The sequence below is a fragment of the Cherax quadricarinatus genome, chromosome 85 (genome assembly GCF_038502225.1).
Source record: "Cherax quadricarinatus isolate ZL_2023a chromosome 85, ASM3850222v1, whole genome shotgun sequence".
NCBI classification, from domain to species: domain Eukaryota; kingdom Metazoa; phylum Arthropoda; class Malacostraca; order Decapoda; family Parastacidae; genus Cherax; species Cherax quadricarinatus.
Genome location: NC_091376.1, coordinates 3155273 through 3175632, shown reverse-complemented (window position 1 = coordinate 3175632; position 20360 = coordinate 3155273). Strand labels below are relative to the sequence as shown.

The following is a 20360-nucleotide window of genomic DNA, read 5'->3' as shown; positions in this document are numbered from 1 at the left end:
ACTCTGGTAATTGAGCGTAGGTTTACAGGCAACCAGCAGAGAAGCCTGGCCTCAGACCTCTGTATTCAACTGAAGAAATCTACATGTACTACAGTATTGTTCACCACTATTATAGATCTCCCTTGCCTGGTATAGCTAATTTTTCTGTAAGTTAAAAGATGGAGGATTGAGCCTTCACTGCTTCTTGTGCTGAATAACTTAAATGGGTTTAGCTCTTCATATAAAGTATAATTATCATATACAGGAGGGTCCTGCTTTACAGTGTTTCACTAATGTAGTGGTTTTCAATTTTACCCATTCTTCATTTATTCAGACTTCCTACAATATATATTCACCACTCACTATAAGCTAGGGATGAAAATATTTTAAGGTAAGTAATGTGTGTACTGTATATGCATTTTTTAGGCCTAGCTCTATTGCTCACTTAATATATGATAGTGTACATATGTTATCAGGCTTTTAGATTCATTTGAAAGTGCAAATAGACTATGTTTCACTTTACAGCGATTTTTTGCTAGACAGTGGTAGCCCAGAACCTAACCTGCTGTATTAGCAGGGCCCTCCTGTACCAATAATATATTTTGCATTCCCAAAGAAGGAAATTCTTCACTTTTGCCATCACTCTCTGCTGTTGTTTTTAACATACCAGCTGTCACCCACCAAGGCAGGGTGACCTGATAAAGAAGAAAACTACAAGGTTTTTCATCTTTTTACATTTAGTAATTTATATAGTAGAAGGGGTTATTAACCCCTCTACTGTTGTTTATTCTTATTATTTATTTGATATTACAGCTTGCTCTTGATGCTTGGAGCTACTTCGTCATGCTGGTGATGAGAGATAACTTCCTCAGCAAACATGTAACTGCTCTGGGGGAGGGAGCCACTGTTGCCAGACTCCACAAACAGCTCTTTGGTGAAAAGGATCAAGACAGCAATAAGAAAACACAGTTGCCATCGAAAGACAACAAGTTTATGCTTCTCCAACCACAAGAGGTACAGATGCAATGTATCCGTTTGTTTTTTCTAATTATTCTCATGTACCTTAATGCTTAATTTGAATTTTGACTGCTTTTTTATACTCTGGGACTTGAGTTCTCAGGGTTGGAAGTACAACAGAAACCCCATATCCATGGATTTGGTGTCTGTGGTTTCAGTTATCTACGGTTTGTGGCCCAAAAATAACCCTTAATTTTGCTGAATAATGGCCTGAAAGTGAAAAAGTTGTGATGTTGGCAGTTCTTTAGAACGTAAGAGAAGCCATGAAATGCTTCCCATCAGTGAAAAAGTGCTAATTCTAGACTTTGCATAATTTATCAATTAAGCCTTATCATAGGTATGTATGTAAACGAAAAATGACATGTATGTACGTATAGGGGTTCACTACTATCCACTATTTCGGGTAACCACGGTAGGTCTTGGAATGTATTCCCTGCTGATATGGGGGGAACTGCCAGTGGTGGGCACAGCTAACCGCAAAGTTAGCTTTGCTGTCTGCTAATCCGCTAAAAAAATAGCTCCGCTAATGCTAAACTGCTAAACGGTTGAAAAAATTAGCGGAAGCTAACGCTAACCACTAACTTTTTCACATGAATTCAGATTTGGTTTAGTTTTTTGTTTTTTTACTTTTTTTTCAGATTCAGATTCATTTGTTTCTTTGCAAGTAGTACATTGAGATTATATTTTTACAATGATGGGTTGCAGTGCAGAGAGAGGCTCTATTATGCCTTGGCATTATGGGCTGACTTAATTCAATGACTTACTGACTACTTATCACTAAAGAAATTATCATAGTTGTACAGTAGTTCTATTAATAATAAGTGAATCTAATTTACACAAACAAAAGGATATATTCATGTATTCAAAAATGCTTTTTATAAAACATGATTCAGGAGTAGTTTTAAGTACTTTACAGACTTTTAGAACAGACCTTGAGAGCTAAGATTGAAAAAACTGAAAACTCACTCAGTACCACCACAGAAATTGTAAACATAAAGGTTTTAATGAGGCAAGATTGCCCCAAAGTAAAGAAAACTTTGATAAAAAGTGAAATTTTGTTAATTTTTTAGACTAATAGAAAGGACAGTGTTGGAAATAGTACTCATCTTGAATACTTGAGAATTAGTACCATTGTTGTAAAGTAATGAAGTAAAACTACTTGAGTACTGTACTTGTGTAACTTTTTTTGGTATTTACTTCCTAAAAAGTACTGAAATTACTCACTACTTTTACTTAAGTAGTACTGGAGTCTGTTATAACTTTTACTTCACTACAGTCTGATAACAATACGTTACTCGTTACATCAGTAATTTTTGAAAAGCTATAGTAGTAGTTTAATAAGTGCTTATAACTCATAAATACTTTATAAGATACTCCTCCAGCTGTTTATGGCTGACCAAAATCCTTCTGGCCAGGGTGTGGCGGGACATCAACATCTTGCTGGGGTTCAGCGTCATGATCAGCTTGACAAAGGTGGGGGATTCCACTACATGCAGCGGCAGCATGTTGCAGATGAATAGGTCCACAATCTTTGTGTCCAACACAGACTGATGGATGCTAGTGCTAGCATTGCTTTCCTACTACCAACAACGTGTGAATTTTTTTCTTAGCGGACTCAGAGTTAGCGGAACTTTATTTAACGGAAACTAACTGGTCCGCTAATGGTTTCTGAAGTTAGCGGAAATGCTAATCCGCTAAACAAAAAGTTAGTCCTGCTAATTAGCGTTAGAAGATTAGCGGAACTGTGCCCACCACTGGGGACTACTGTACAGTGCCTGCACTCTGAAGGATGGATACACATGTATCCATCATTCAGATAAACTGTGAAAAACCAAGTGTTCAAATTGAAGCATATAAGGAAGTTTTTGTTGTATTCATGGATTTAGAAAAGGCATATGATAGAGTGGATAGGGAAGAAATGTATCAGATATTGCAAGTGTACGGAATAGGTGGTAGTTACTTAAAGCAGTTAAGAGTTTTAATGAGGATAGTGAGCTCATGTTAGGGTATGTATGAGAGAAGGACATTGTTTTCCAGTAAAAGTAGGCCTTAGACAGGGATGTGTAATGTCTCTATGGTTATCATATTTATAGATGTGGTTGTAAGAGAAGTGAATGCTCAGGTGTTGGGAGAGGTGTGGGATTAAAATATAGGTAGCCCCCCCACATTTGCGAGGGTTAGGGGATCAAGCGTCTCGTGAATGTTGAAAATTTGCGAATAGTTTTGGTGTAGGGAAATATAGTAATAGCATTTACTTAGCCTAACAGTCCTGCTTCCTTAACCTCTTGAACAATGAACAGTCATACAACACATGAGAACATCGTAAAATACATACATGTATTGTATATACATACATGTTATAGTTTAATAACAAATAATGAACAAACAAAACACTCGCCACTCGTAAGGTTAGGCAGACGAATTCTGATGACTTATGATGATGATGATGACAATGACGATGATGATGGTGATGATAGCCATGCAGTTACTGATGACAGTTGAATGGAGGTGATTACATGCAGTGGAACTGCATGGCATGATGAGTCTAGTGTGTGGATTCTAACTCTTCACTGCCAGCGTCACTGCTGGTAATAGGCATGGATCATCAACATCGCTAGAGTCAGAGTTAGCAACGGGAGTAGTGGCAGGCTTCCTTGTGAAGAACATTGTGATGGGCAACTGAGACCGTTTCCACTTTATGTCTACAAACAGAGTTTTGTAGGGAATTATCCTCCCATCAGTGTCATTCATCACCTTCAAAGCCCTCAACATCGATGGGTCTATGTCATTAAAAAATTGTTTGAGCTGTGCTGTCATTCTCATTGCTTACTCTAGTTTTTCAAGGGTAAGGAAGCATAAATACGATTGGGCGGCTGGGCATTCGCGAATGTTTGAAGCTTGCGAAAGTGGAACTTGTGTATGTGAAGGGCCACCTGTATGCAGAATCTAACTCAAAATGGGAGTTGCCACAGTTGCTTTTTCTTGATGACTCTGTGCTTTTGGAAGATTCTGAAGAGAAGTTGCAAGGGTTAGTGGACGTATTTGAGAGGATATGTAAAGGAAGGAAATTAAAAGTGAATATAGGAAAGAGCAAGGTGATGAGGATAACAATCAGTTTAAGTAATGAAACATTGGATGTCAGATTGGAAGTGAATGCGTTCATATATTTGGGAGTGGACTTGTCGGCAGATGGGTCTATGAAAGACGAGGTAAACCATAGAACTGATGAAGGGAAAAAGGTGGATGGTGCACTGATGAGTGTGTGGAGGTGAAAAGGGGAATATTTGAGAGTATTGTGATACCAACACACTTATATGGGTGTGCAGTGTTGTAGCAAGGAAGAGGCTGTAGGGAGTGGAAATGACATGAGGGCAATGTGTAGCTTATGCAGAGGATTTATAGCTTGAAGATTCTAAGTTGTGGGGTTATTAAAAGTATTATCCAGAGGGCTGAGGAGGGGTTGTATAGATAGTTTGGACATTTAGGGAGGATGGAGGGCGTATAAATCTGTAGTGGAGGGAAGGATGGGTAGGGGTTCATCTTAGGAAAGGTTGAAGGGAGAGGATGAAGGAGGCTTTGTGTGTGATTGGCTTGAACATCTACCAGCCATGTGTGAGTGTATTAGGAGTGAGCAGAGGAAAATGTTTGTTTTTGGAACTTGATGTGCTGTTGGAGTGCGAGCAATGTAACATTTATGAAGGGATTCAGGGAAACCAGTTAGCCAGACTTGAGTCCAGAAGATGGGAAGTGTTGTCTTCACTGGACTTGAAACCTGAAGGTGGGAAGTGCAGTGTTTTCACTCTAAAGGAGAGATACTGAAGTTTAGGTCACCTGGACTGTTATGTTATCACATTTCTGAGAAGATAGTGATTGAATGAATGATGGTGAAAGTGTTTCTTCTTTTTTCGGGTCACTATATCTCGGTGGAAGGTGATCAATGGATTAACAAATAATAATGTATTAGTCTGCATTCACCAATTTATAAAAAATTTCTGTGTCTGTTTTAATGGATCTAGAATTATTTTGTTGTCAATACAAAATTGACCCTAATTTTCTCAAATAATGGATTGATTTCATTAACCCTTTCAGGGTTTTTGACGTACTAGTACGCCTAAATTCTAGCACCCTCAAATCTAGTGAGAGAAAGCTGGTAGGCCTACATATGAAAGAATGGGTCTATGTGGTCAGTGTGCACAGTATAAAAAAATCCTGCAGCACACAGTGTGTAATGAGAAAAAAAAAAAACTTTGACCGTGTTTTTGGATTAAAACAGCGACTTTGCACTGTATTTTTGTATGGCATTTATTGTTGTATTCTAGTTTTCTTGGTCTCATTTTATAGAATGGAAGATATATTACAGAAATTGAGATGATTTTGACTGATTTTACAATGAAAAGTACCTTGAAATTGAGCTCAAAGTAGCAGAAATGTTAAATTTTTACCAAAGTTCAAAAGTAAACAAATCATGCCAAGCGTCCAATACACGTCAACTGGTGAGTCTAATATTCTTTCACAAGTGCGCCAATATTATTTATACCATTTTTACACTAATGCAGTAGTCTGCATAACAGTAAATCTTCTATTTTTTGTGAGAATAAAAATTCGAAGTGGAAAGCAAAAGAATGTAAGAGGGGCCTGGGGACATGACTAATGAACAGAGGAAATGTTATTTTAGTGCCAGGAATGTCTTTCTTGTTTATTCTGGACCCTATTTGGAAATTGACATCTTTTGAAATTTGTGTGAAATTGGCAAAATTGCTAAATTCTGACCACTGTATTAGATAGTTGAAATCGGTAAATGGGTGGTTTCTTGTACTCATTCGATATAAAAAATGGAGTTCTAGCGAAATAGTTATGATTTTTGTCAACTAGTAAACTGGAATTGGCCGAAAATAGGACTCAAAGTGGGCAAAATCACCGATACATAAACATCGTCGAGACTGCTAACTTTGCGAAAGCATAATTCTGTAAGTTTTCCATCAAATTTCATACTTTTGGTGTCATTATGATTGGGAAAAGATTCCCTATCTTTTCATAAGAAATAATTTTTTTTTTTTTAAATTTAGGCGACCCTGAGAACAAGTCTGGGAGAGGGCCTGGGGACCCTGAAAGAGTTAATGATAGCATGTAAATCAGAGGCACTGAATACATGTACAGAAGAGCCTCACCTATAGACCAACCTCTTTTTTGTTTACGTTTTTGTTGGCTTCAAATTGAGCCATTGTTCAGCCATGGAACAATGACTCAGTTGAAAGCCAACAACAAAAATGTGAACACCAAAAATAGGCTCTGTATAAACGGGGCCATTCTGTAACTTTATAAGTTTTTTAGGGCAATTTATGGTGTTTAACTGAGAGCTTAACTGAGAAATAACAAGTGATGATGTGGGAGTCACATCCTTGTACTTGACTTCTGGAGGTGTTGTTAAACTGGTTTGTTCATAAAGAAAAGATGGAGCAGAATAGGTTCACCAAGATGGTGTATAAGTGTGATGGATGCAAGGAGGGACAGGGAACATCCCAGGAAGGCTTGAAGAAACAAACAAACAAACAAATTTTATTTCTTTGCAAAGGTTACAGTGTGTGATTACATTTTATATTGTTGTTAAGTACAAAGAAAACCTCTAACATGCTGGGGCATTTTGGGCAGACTAACCCTAATGTTTACAGACTACTTAAAACTAGACAGGTTAAAGAGTGGTGAATTTTAATTATTTTACCTTATTACAGTGGACCCCCGGTTTACGATCAGCTCCCAATGCGACCAATTATATAAGTGTATTTATGTAAGTGCGGTTGTACATGTATGTTTGGGGGTCTGAAATGGACTAATCTAATTCACAATATTCCTTATGGGAACAAATTCGTTCAGTAATGGCACCTGAACATACTTCTGGAATGAAATAATATTGTAAACCGGGGTCCACTGTACTACAGTGAGGTAGATGAAGGTTTTGAGAAGTAGGAGCTTGAGTATCTGGCAGGCATTTGTAAAGATATTTGATCCGAGTGAATAAAGAAAATGAATTTTTAGGATTTGACCCACTATTGGAGTGTGAGAAAGGTATTTATGAAGGGATTCAGGATTTAGACAGAGTTCGGTCCTGGAGTTGGGATGTACAGTGCATACAGTCTGAAGCAAGGGTGGGGATTCTCTGGTTCATAGGTCATTTAAATTGCTGCACGATATCCACACACTCTTGTCAAAACAGTGTATTTCAGTTGTACTATTATACTATTGTAAAAATTGTAATATTTTTTACTACCTCTCTACCTATTTTTTATGTAATAATGCATAATTAAAATTTACCACTCCGTAACCTATGTCTTGTTTTAAATAGTGCGTAAGCATTAGGATTAGTCTGCCCGAAATACTCGTGCACATTAGTAGCTTTCTTTGTGCTTAACAATACTTTATTACATGTAAACTACAGTTTGTATACTACACAAAGATTTGATATTGATACATATTTCCTTTTTTGGGACACCTTAGCTGGGTGAGAAACAGTTGTGATAAAAAATGTAATGATGAAGTTAAAAGGTTGAAACAGATTTTGTCAGCAGTATAACCAGAGTGTAAGGGAAATAAAATCAGAGCACTTTTATGATGTTTCTTAATAATGTAATGAGAGATAACAGAAGTGCTTTGAATTTATTTTCTTTGTTTTTGAAGTTTTTTAACTTCAAAAAGATATGGTGACAAAAAAAAAAAAAAAAAAAAAGACACATTCACCATTATTTATTGTAGATAGATAGTATTAAATACTGACACTTCACATCATTATGCACCTTATATATATACTCATGTACTCTCTACTCAGGTAGATCTGTTTGTGACTTAAAGCCCACTGTGTGGGTGAAACATAGTATATAAAGGATCACATTATACTGCATTTGTGTCTTTACCATCATTCATTCATTAGCCATCTTGTAGTTTTTTCACCTTAATGGCTGCATCCCATCAAAGCAAGGTGATCCAAATAAGAAACACACTCACCATCATTCATTCTATCACTGTCCTTCCAGAGGTGTATCAGTATCACCATTCAGATTACCCTCTGACTGCAACATCTCTACCCCTCCTTAAAGTACAGGCACTGATTTTCCCACCTTCTGTACCTATATTCATATTCTGATATCACTAGTTCCTTGTAATTTGTTCCACAGTTTGTAATATTTTCAGAATCTGTCTTCAAAAACTATAAACATAGAGATTACTAGTGAGTGGGTTGACAAGACTGCTGAGAGGGTGTCCCTGCTGGTACAATCACTGGCAAAACTGGTGACGTACTCTCACTGGAGAGTACGACTTAGTCTGGTGCACTGGGCTCAACAGCTCATCTGCAACTGTTGCAGGTACAGTGTTTAGCATCTTAAGCATTAATCTAATTTGGTAGGATGGTCATTGGATTATTTTGTCATGACTATTTTGAAGTCTTTACCATATTGATTTTCAGTAGATCTTCTTTTGTTATTTTCTACTTAATTCCTCCACACTTGCTATGTCTCTTAGAATTCATTTATATCTTTTTGGAAACACTGTAATACATCATTGGATAATCATTATTTTTTCTTTCTTTCTTTTCAACAAGCCGGTCATATCCCATTAAGGCAGGGTGACCCAAAAAGAAAAACAAAGTTTTTCTTTTTCATTTTTCTTTTCAACAAACCGGTCATATTCCACTGAGGCAAGGTGACCCAAAAAGAAAAACAAAGTTTTTCTTTTTAAATTTAGTAATTTATACAGGTTACTAGCCCATTGCTCCTGACATTTTAATCATCTCTTATGACATGCATGGCTTACAGAGGAAGAATTCTGTTTCACTTCTTCATGGAGAATAGTCAGTATATTTTGTAAGTAAAGTTATGGAGATAAGTGGTATAAAATATCGACTAGATGGGATGATAGATGTTTGACCCACTGTCTGGGTGAAATGTGGTGTCTATTTTTCCAAGTAAAGTTATGTTGATTTTCCATGGCATTACATAAATTTTACCTCATACCTTTGGCAAGGTGGGGGGACATGGAAAAGTCCATTGTTATGCAATGTATTTTGGGCAACCTTAAGATTAAACGTACAGTACACTAGTTATAAAAAAGTATACTGTATTACCTAAGTGTACAGTAAACCCTCATATTACATGACCTTTATACAATTTAGTTACTACACAACCCTAAAGTGTAATCTAAGGATAAAGTAACATTAGTGCAGTGGACCCTCGGTTATCGGTCGTAATCTGTTCCAGAAGGTCGGCCGATAACCGAAATGGCCGAAAACTGAATTAATATTTCCCATAAGAATTAATGCAAATACATTTAATCCGTTCCAGACGAAAATACTCACAAAAAAATAATTCTTTTAACAATTATGTAAGTTTACATACCTTTATTGAAGGCTAATGCTGGCTTTTGGAAGATAGGGAAGAGGTAAGAGGGAGGAGTTAGTGTTTGGAAATGGAATCCCCCTCCATAAAGACTTTAGGCAGCAAAGCCTTCTCTGGGGTTACTTCCCTTCTTTGTCTTTTAATGCTACAGTGACCAGCTTGAGAGTCACTGGACCCCTGTCTCAAAACAAATCTGTCCATAGAGGTCTGTTTCTGGCATCTCTCTAAGATTTCCCTGAAGTGGGACAGGGTTTTGTCTGAACATGTTGCAGATATGGCTTGTTTCAGCTTGGTCAGGGTGGTGTTTCTCTACAAAAGCTTGCACCCTTGTCCACATTGCACACACCTCTTTAATGTCACTTACTGCTACAGTACATTCATTACTAACCTTAAAATATTTGTAGGGCAAGAGGTGAGCAGTATTTATTTGTAGGAAGTCAGTGTAGGTAGCAGTAGATGTAGGTACAGTACATGTATGTAGCCCCCCCCCCATCTACACTACACAGCTATATTACAATACACAGCCATATTATCACACTTTTGAGCCATATTATTACCATGTTCACCGAGTTTAATCGTTTCTAACAACTACCTTTAGATGCCATAATAAATAAAGGGAGAGGTAATGAATAATTCATGCCAAGAATTGTAAACAAATGCATATGAAAGGCGGTTACTGCACCAGTCGCCAGATTCACGGTTTTCTCTAACACTGCATCAGAGAAAACGAAATGTTTACTCTCCATCCCACTCTCCACTCGATAACATATAAACATTGCATGTTTATACACCATGTTTATATGCTACACGATATGTAACGTGTTTCTTATATAATTTTGAAGACAATATCATAAATGGATTAATGAAAAGTCTATAATAACGTAAAATAAGATATTTAATGTGTCAAAGAGTGATTATTAAATATACATCACATATAATAAACATTGCATGTTTATATGCTATGTAACATGTTTCTTACATAATTTTGAAGATATAATAGATGGATTAATGAAAATGTCTATATTAATGTATTAATATATTAATACTGTTGTATTCTGAGCACCTCTGCAAAAAGAGTGATAATGTGTGAGTGTGATGAAAGTGTTGAATGATGATGAAAGTATTTTCTTTTTGGGGATTTTCTTTCTTTTTTGGGTCACCCTACCTCGGTGGGAGACAGCCGACTTGTTGAAAAAAAAAAAAAGACATTTAATGTACCAGTGATTATTATTAAATATACATCGCATATAAACATTGCATGTTTTCATATACTATGTAACATGTTTCTTTGGGCCCGTGGTTACTTATTTTGCAGTTGTACTCGATCAGTAACCGCAAAAAACAATGGATTATAGCAAAATGTTTGGATGAATGAGCAGAAGCCTCCTCACTTGCCCAGAGACAAAGCCAAACTGACTTGCAAGCAGCCCCAGCCGGCGGGTGGATGCCTCCCAAATGGCTGATACCCGAATTAATGGCCAATAACTGGGCGCCGAAAAACCAGCCAATAACCGAGTTGGCCGATAACTGATCGGCCAATAACTGATCGGCCGATAACCGGGGGTCCACTGTATTAAACATTGTGTGATATATATAATTGATAAATGCTTTACTGATAGTTTGTAGTGTACAAGATTTATTGTAGTTTGCAATAATTAGCAAGCATTATAACTTGCAATAATTAACAACCATTATAGCTTGCAAAAATTAACCCTTTGAGGGTCTGTGCTGTAGTTCTATGGCTTTGAAGCCAAGGTCCAGGCCATAGTACTATGTCATGAGCTCAGCTCACTCAGATAAGCTGTGAGTGGTAAATTTGGGCCTAGATATTAGAGAATGGGTCTATGTGGTAAGTGTGCACCATATAAGACAAATCCTGCAGCACGTAGTGCATAATGAGAAAAAACTGAGACTGTTTTTGGATTAAAGCAGCAACTTTGTGGTGTATTTTCATATGGTTTTTATAGTTGTATTTGCAGTTTCTTGGTCTCACTCGATAAAATAGAAGATATATTATAGAAATAGAGATGATTGTGATTGGTTTTAGTACTGAAAATTGCTTTAAACTGAGCTCAAATTAGTGGAAATGTTCGATTTTTGCCGATGTTCAAGAGTAAACAAATCACATCACGTATCCAATACACGTCAACTGGCCAGCCTAATGTGCATTCACGAATGTGCTGATATTATTTATACATTTATTACAATATGTATTGCATAACAGTAAACCTTCTATTTTTTTGTGTGAATAAAAGTTATGTGAATAAAAAATCAAAATGGAATGCATCTGTAACACCTGGAAATGTATCTAATAAACAGAGGAAATGTTATTTTAGTGCCAGGAATGTCTGCATTGTTTATTCTGGACCCTATTTTGAAATGGGAATATTTTGAACTTTGTGTGAAATTAGCCAAATTACCAAATTCTGATCACTCTATTGGATAGTTGAAATAGTTGATTGGGCAGTTTCTTGTGCTCAGTAGATAAAATGGAACACATACTAGTGAAATAGCTAAGAATTTTGTCTAAGGGAACAATGTAATTGGCAGAAAATAGGACTCAAAGTGGGCAAAATCGCCAGTGCATAAATATCACTGAGAGAGCATAATTGTGTTAATTTTTTGAACAGATTTCGGACTTTTTTTTGTTTTATTACCTTCGCAGAAAGATTCTCTACCATTTCATAAGAAAAAATAATAATTTTTTTTTTTTAATTCTTGGACCCTGTGGGGAATTTTCAGATTGGGGTCTGGACCCTAAAGGGGTTAACAAGCATTATAACTTGCAATAATTAAGAAGCATTATAGCTTGCAATAATCATCAAGCATTATAGCTTGCAATAATTAACAAATATTATAGCTTGCAATACATAATTTAAAAAAAACATTATTGCTTGCATTAATTAACAAACATTATAGCTTTCAATAATTAACAAGCATTATACCTTGCAATACTCGACAAGCATTATAGCTTGTAATAATTAACAAACATTATAGCAGGCAATAATAGCAAACATTATAGCTTGCAATAATTAACAAACACTATAGCTTGCAATAATTAACAAACATTATAGCTTGCAATAATTAACAAGCATTATAGCTTGCAATAACTAAACACTGTACACTAATGGCCCCCATCAAGGCTGGCAACATTGCAGACCTGGGGAGAGTACAACGAACTTTCACAGCACACATAAGTACCATAAGGCACCTAAATTACTGGGAACAGTTGAAGGTCCTTGATTTGTATTCCCTGGAATGCAGGTGAGAGAGATACATGATAATATGTATACACTTGGAAGGTCCTGGAGGGAGTGGTACCAAACCTGCACATGAAAATCACTCCCTATGAAAGCAAAAGACTCGGCAGGAGATGCAACATTCCCCCGATGAAAAGCAGGGGCGCCATGAGTAATTTGAGAGACAACAAAATAAGTGTCAGGGGCCCAAGACTGTTCAACTGCCTCCCAGCATACATAAGGGGGATTACCAATAGACCCCTGATTGTCTTCAAGAAGGCACTGGACAGGCACCTAAAGTCAGTACCTGACCAACTGGGCTGTGGTTCGTACATCAACTTGTGTGCGGCCAGCAGTAACAGCCTGGTTGATCAGATCCTGATCCACCATGAGGCCTGGTCTCAGATCGGGCCGCTGGGGCGTTGACCCCTGAAACCCTTTCCAGGTAAACTCCAGGTAAACATATAATTAACAATAATTAACAAAATAATTAACAAAAATTATACAATGGAACCTCGGTTTTCGTTTACCCTGGTTTTCGTCAAATTCTGTTTTCAACACCTTTTTTTTTTTGTCAAAATTTTGTCCCAGTTTTTGTTCATCACCTCAGTTTTCGTTGAGTTGACAGTGGTCCGTTGTACTGAACGTGCCCGCCCACTCCAACACAAAGTATCCCATGCGTTCTGAGTCAGTTTGGCTTTGTTTCTCCTCGGTAGAGGGTGGTGGTGGTTGTGATGGTGGTAGAGGGTGGTAGTGATTGTGGTAGAGAGTGGTAGTGATGGTGGTAGAGGGTAGTAGTGATGGTGGTAGAAGGTGGTAGTGGTGGTGGTAGAGGGTAGTAGTGATGGTGGTAGAAGGTGGTAGTGGTGGTGGTAGAGGGTGGTAGTGATGGTGGTAGAGGGTGGTAGTGGTAGTGATGGTGGTACAGGGTGGTAGTGGTAGTGATAGTGGTAGAGGGTGGTAGTGATGGTGGTAGAGGATGGTAGTGGTTATGATGGTGGTAGAGGGTGGTAGTGACTGTGGTAGAGGGTGGTAGTGACTGTGGTAGAGGATGGTAGTGATGGTGGTAGAGAGTGGTAGTGATGGTGGTAGAGAGTGGTAGTGATGGTGGTAGAGGGTAGTAGTGATGGTGGTAGTGATGGTGGTTGTGATGGTGGTAGAGGGTGGTAGTGATTGTGGTAGAGGGTAGTAGTGATGATGGTAGTGATGGTGGTGGAGGGTGGTAGTGATGGTGGTAGAGGGTGGTAGTGATGATGGTAGAGGTGGTAGTGATGGTGGTAGAGGGTGGTAGTGGTTGTGATGGTGGTAGAGGGTGGTAGTGATGGTGGTAGAGGATGGTGGTAGAGGATGGTAGTGATGGTGGTAGTGATGGTGGTAGAGATAACCTCTCCTCCCTCTCCCCTCCTTGCCGTCTTCCATACACCAACAAGAGTCTTCAATAAAGGTAAAAGTGATGTTAAATGTTCATTTATCCATTTCATTAGTCATTTATATTTATTTCCTCATAGTTTTCTGTATGTAAAACTATAGTTATTCTCTATAAAATGTATTTTTGGTTAATACTTTTGGGTATCCGGAACAGATTGATTGGATTTACATTATTTCTTATGGGAAATATTGCTTCAGTTTTCACCGAATTCGGTTTTTGTCAGACTTTCTGGAACGAATTAATGATGAAAACCAAGGTTCCGCTGTGGCTTGCAATAATTAGCAAACATTATAGCTTGCAATAATTAATAAACATTATAGCTTGCAATAATTAATAAACATTATAGCTTGCAGTAATTAATAAACATATCTTGCAATAATTAATAAACATAGCTTGCAATAATTATTAAACATTATAGCTTGCAATAATTATTAAACATAGCTTGCAATAATTAATAAACATTATAGATTGCAATAATAAACATTATAGCTTGCAGTAATTAATAAAAATTATAGCTTGCAATAATTATTAAACATTATAGCTTGCAATAATTATTAAACATTATACCTTGCAATAATTAATAAACATTACAGCTTGCAATAATTAATGAACATTATAGCTTGCAGTAATTAATAAACATATCTTGCAATTATTAATAAACATTACAGCTTGCAATAATAAACATTATAGCTTGCAATAATTATTAAACATTATAGCTTGCAATAATTATTAAACATTATAGCTTGCAATAATTAATAAACATTATAGATTGCAATAATTAATAAACATAGCTTGCAATAATTAATAAGCATTATAGCTTGCAATAATTAATAAACATTATAGCTTGCAATAATTAATAAACATAGCTTACAATAATTAATAAACATATCTTGCAATAATTAATAAACATTATAGCTTGCAATAATTAATACACATAACTTGCAACAATTAGCAAACATTATAGCTTGCAATAATTAATAAACATTATAGCTTGCAATAATTAGCAAACATTATAGCTTGCAATAATTAATAAACATAGCTTGCAATAATTAGCAAACATTAAATCTTGCAATAATGAGCAAACATTATAGCTTGCAATAATTAACTTTGTAGTTTGCATTAATCAACAAATATTATAATAATCATTTACAACGATCACTTTGCACATACTGTTCTTGTCTGTTAACAGATGATTTGATGAGTTTTTTTTGTTTTCTCTTACTTGTATATGTACCTAGAATTTATGTCTAGCTCACTAACCCATTCAAGTATTTTGGACTTACATAGGCATGAGATGGTACCAATTTTTTGCTGATACCACTATTTATATTCGGTTAAGGCTGATACCAGTAGCATCAAAATTTGCTGATAACCACCTATACTTGTACCAATACTGTTACCAATACAGTGGACCCCCGCTTAACGATCACCTCCCAATGCAACCAATTATGTAAGTGTATTTATGTAAGTGCGTTTGTACGTGTATGTTTGGGGGTCTGAAATGGACTAATCTACTTCACAATATTCCTTATGGGAACAAATTCGGTCAGTACTGGCACCTGAACATACTTCTAGAATGAAAAAATATCGTTAACCTGGGGTCCACTGTACTTTGACACACATGAATGCACTAAGAGACAACGCAGTAAGTGTCAGGGGCCCAAGACTGTTCAACTGCCTCCCAGCATACATATGGGGGGTTACCAGTAGACCCCTGGCTGTCTTCCAGAAGGTGCTTGACAGACACCTAAAGTCAGTACCAGACCAGCTGGGCTGTGGTTTGTATGTCAGTTTACATGCTGCCAGCAGTAACAACCTGGTTGATATCTGTTCACTTCTGGCAGAACGACAGTTAAATGAACGATGGTGGATATGTTTCCATCTTTGGGTCACCTTATGTTGGTGGAAAATGTGATAAAAAAATCTTGGATTACATTTACAACAAAGTATTGATTAGCATGAGTTTGATTTGTGCAAATTACAATTTAGTACAAAATTAACTCTTTCACTGTCGAGAGCCCTGCTCACAAACTTGCTCTCAGTGTCGAAGAATTTTTAAAAAGATGATTTTTGTCTTTTGAAATGATAGAGAATCTTTTCCCTATGGTAATGACACCAAAAGTATGAAATTTGTTGGAAAACTTATGGAATTATGCCTTCGCGAAGTTATCGGTCTTGGCGATATTTAGGCAACGGCAATTTTGCCCACTTTAAGCCCTATTTTTGGCCAAATTCCATTCTTCTAGGCCACCAAACTCATAGCTGTTTCACAAGAACTCCTTTTGTTCTATCAATTGGGTACAAGAAACTGCCCATTTACCGATTTCAACTACTCAATAAAGTGATCAGAAATTGGTAATTTGGCCAATTTCATAGACAATTCAAGGAAGGCCAGTTTTAAAATAGGGTCAAGAATTAACAATACAGACATTCCTGGCACTAAAATAACATTTTCTCTGTTCATTAGTCACATCTCCAGGCCCGCTTGCTTTCCATTTTGAATTTTTATTCGCACAAAAAATAGAAGATTTACTGTTATGCAGACGACTGCATTATTGTAAATATGATATAAACAATATCAGTGCATTTGTGAAAGTATATTAGATCCACTAGTTGACAAGTATTGGATGTGTGACATGATTTGTTTATTCTTGAACACTGGCAAAAATCAAATATTTCTGCTAATTTGATCTCAATTTCAAGGTACTTTTAGTCCGTAAACCATTCAAAATCATATCCAGTTTTGTAATATGTCTTCCGTTCTATCAAATGAGACCAAGAAAACAAGAATATAACTATAACTACCATACAACAATACACCACAAATTTGCTATTTTAACCTTTAAACTGTCCAAACATAGATCTGCATTCACGCGTGTAGTGCTCCAAAAGTAGGTCTACGTTTTTTTACATATTTTAATTTTTTTTTTTCAACAAACCGGTCGTATCCCGGCAAGGCAGGGCGGCCCAAAAAGAAAACCTAAAGTTTCTCTTTTTAAATTTAGTAATTTATACAAGAGAAGGGGTTACTATCCCCTTGCTCCTGGCAGTTTAGTTGCCTTTTACAACACGCATGGCTTACGGAGGAAGAATTCTGTTCCACTTCCCCATGGAGATAAGAGGAAATAAACAAGAACAAGAACTAGAAAGAAAATAACAGAAAACCCAGAGGGGTGTGTATATACAGTGGACCCCCGGTTTACGATATTATTTCATTCCAGAAGTATGTTCAGGTGCCAGTACTGACCGAATTTGTTCCCATAAGGAATATTGTGAATTAGATTAATCCATTTCAGACCCCCAAACATACACATACAAACGCACTTACATAAATACACTTACATAATTGGTCGCATTGGGAGCTGATCGTAAACCGGGGGTCCACTGTATATGCTTGTATATGTATGCGTAGTGTGACCTGAGTGTAAGTAGAAGTAGCAAGACGTACCTGAAATCTTGCATGTTTATGAGACAGAAGAAAAGACACCAGCAATCCTGCCATCATGTAAAACAATTACAGGCTTTCGTTTTACACTCACTTGGCAGAACGGTAGTACCTCCCTGGGCAGCGGTTGCTGTTTACCAACCTACTACCTAAAATATTTTCAAATATAAAAAAAAAAGTAGATCAAAGTTTTTTACACGCTTTCAAGTGTAAAAAAAAAAGAAGATCTATGTTTTTTACATACTTTCAAATGCTGAAAAAACATAGATCTATGTTTGGACATAGATCCTGCAGCACTGCGTGCTGCAGGATTTTTTTTATGCTGTACGCCCTGACCACTTAGACCCATTCTCTCATATATAGGTACCAGCTTTCTCCCACAAGATTGGAAGCCGCTAGAATTTTGGTGTACTATTACGGGACCGACACTGGCTTGCAAGAGCTATAATATTACAGGACCGACAGTGACAGGGTTAATTAATGCTAGCTTTTTACCCAAACTCTTTAAATTGTGCACAAAAATTAGATATACTACTGTAATTCGAATAGTGTGAATTTGAATAATGTGACCACTTCACAGAATTCATTATTAAATCAAATGTTAAGTCTCTCCCAAAATACTTTCTTTTTAATATTTTTTGTTGTAAATTACCTTTGTAACACAGTGATACCCCAAGTTTCAAACTGCTCCCAACTTGTACAATTATGTAAGTGTATTTGTGTAAGTGCTTTTGTAAGTGTATTTTTGGAGGTCTGAAACGGACTGATCTAATTTACAGTATTCCTTATGGGAACAGATTTGTTCAGTATTGGCACTCGAACAGTCTTCTGGAATGAAATAAGTTCGAAACTCGGGGTACCACTGTATTTTTAAAATAAAGGGAGTTTTCACATTTTAAGTTTGAATTTTAATAGGTTTTTGTTCCCAAACTTAACTTTGAAAAATAACCACATTATGGGTGGAGTTTGAACCCATGGTAAGTAAGTTGTGAATCTTGACTTTGATTTTAGAATAAAATGTATTTAAGATTTATTTTGCTTTGATTAATGTTAATATTTCCAAGTTTTTCACACATTTTCATGAACTAGATCTAATATAGAAATGAAGTTAACATCTGATCAGATTTATTAGATAAAATTAATACCTTCTTCAGTGTGCTCACCTAACTATGTATGCAAAGGTCAAGTTATATCTCCAACTTTTATCTCTTAACACTACTTGTAAGTGAGTGTGGTAAGTAAAATACTTGTAAGTGAGTGTGGTAAATAAAATACTTATAAGTGAGTGTGGTAAGTAAAATACTTGTAAGTGAGTGTGGTAAGTAAAACACTTGTAAGTGAGTGTGGTAAGTAAAAAACATGTATCTTTTTTTTCAACAGATCTTTATCAGGAGGTGTAATTTTGGCAGTTGAAGTAATAGTGGGATTACGCAGTGATGATATTGTAGATGTGGGAACGGCAGCACAAGATGCATTGCTGGCAGTTACTGAAGCACTGGAGGTGAGGAGTCAACACACACACTCACAACAAGGCTTGCTGGAACTGCTGGAAGAACGTGTATATGCTCTCTCAACACAACTACCAACAATCTGCAGGCAGCAAGGTAAAGAATTTGCTTTTCTAGAGTCAAATTCCACATACAGTGGTACCCCGAGTTTCGGCCATAATTTGTTCCAGAAGGCTGTTCGAGTGCCGTTACCAAATGAATTTGTTCCCGAAAGGAATAATGTAAATTAGGTTAGTCCATTTCAGGCCCCCAAAAATACACTTGGAAAAGCACTTACAGTGGAACCTCAAAAATCGAACTGCTTCCAACTCGACCAATTATGTAAGTGTATTTTTGTAAGTGCTTTTATAAGTGTATTTTTGAGGGTCTGAAATGGACTAATCTAATTTATATTATTCCTGATGGGAATAAATTCGTTCGGAAGCGACACTTGAACAGCCTTCTGGACCGAAGAAAGTTCTATATTTGAGGTTCCACTGTACAATAGTACACTTACATAATTGTTTGAGTTGGGAGGTGTATGAAACTCTGGGTACCACCGTATAGTATAAAGCAGGTAGCAGGTCGGTAGACCAGGGAAGTAGCACCCTCCTGTTATGTCATTATTGACTTCTGTCATACAAATACTCTTAGTGCCACATCCTCTATGGGGGGTAGTATGGAAAAAAATGTGGAAATTAGCTGTCAGGTACTCGCCTAATTCATTTCCCATATCTTAACCCTTGAGAGATACACTGTACCTCAACAGTGCCACACTCACAATTGCAAGAAAATGATAGGATGGATAATGAGAACGTTCAAAACAAGAGATGCCGAGCCATTGATGATCCTTTACAAATTACTTGTTCTCTCTTGGCTGGAATATTGCTGTACATTAACATCTCCATTCAAAGCAGGTGAAATTGCAGATCTAGAGAATGTGCAGAGAACCTTTACTGCACATGTAAGCTCCATCAAACACCTTAACTACTGGGAATGCTTGGAAGCACTTGACTTATACTCTCTGGAATGTGGATGAGAGGGATACGTATATCATAATCTGCACTTGGAAAATCCTAGAAGGAATAGTCCTGAATCTGCACACAGAAATAACTCCCTATGAAAGTAAAAGACTGGGCAGGAGGTGTGAAATACCCCCAATGGTACACTAAGAGAAAACACAAGTGTCTGGGGCCCAAGACTGATCAACAGCCTCCCACCATGCATAAGGGGAATTACCAATAGACTCCTGGCTGCCTTCAAGAGGGAGCTGGACAGATACTTAAAGTCGGTGTCAGGTCAGCCGGGCTGTGGTTCGTATGTTGGACTATGTGCCGCCAGCAGTAACAGCCTGGTTGATCAGGCCCTGAGCCACTGGGA

General features: G+C 36.9%; 1 protein-coding gene across 2 annotated transcripts in view; it reads left to right on the top strand.

Annotated features, from left to right (window-relative positions):
* The window catches only part of LOC138851063 (TELO2-interacting protein 1 homolog), a 100483-nt gene that overhangs the window by 38844 nt on the left and 41279 nt on the right, over positions 1-20360 (top strand). For both annotated transcript variants that reach the window (XM_070103245.1, XM_070103244.1), the window contains exons 5-7: positions 793-993; positions 8179-8351; positions 18874-19097. In XM_070103245.1, the coding sequence (XP_069959346.1) occupies positions 793-993; positions 8179-8351; positions 18874-19097 (598 nt within the window). The remainder of the gene's footprint in view (positions 1-792; positions 994-8178; positions 8352-18873; positions 19098-20360) is intronic.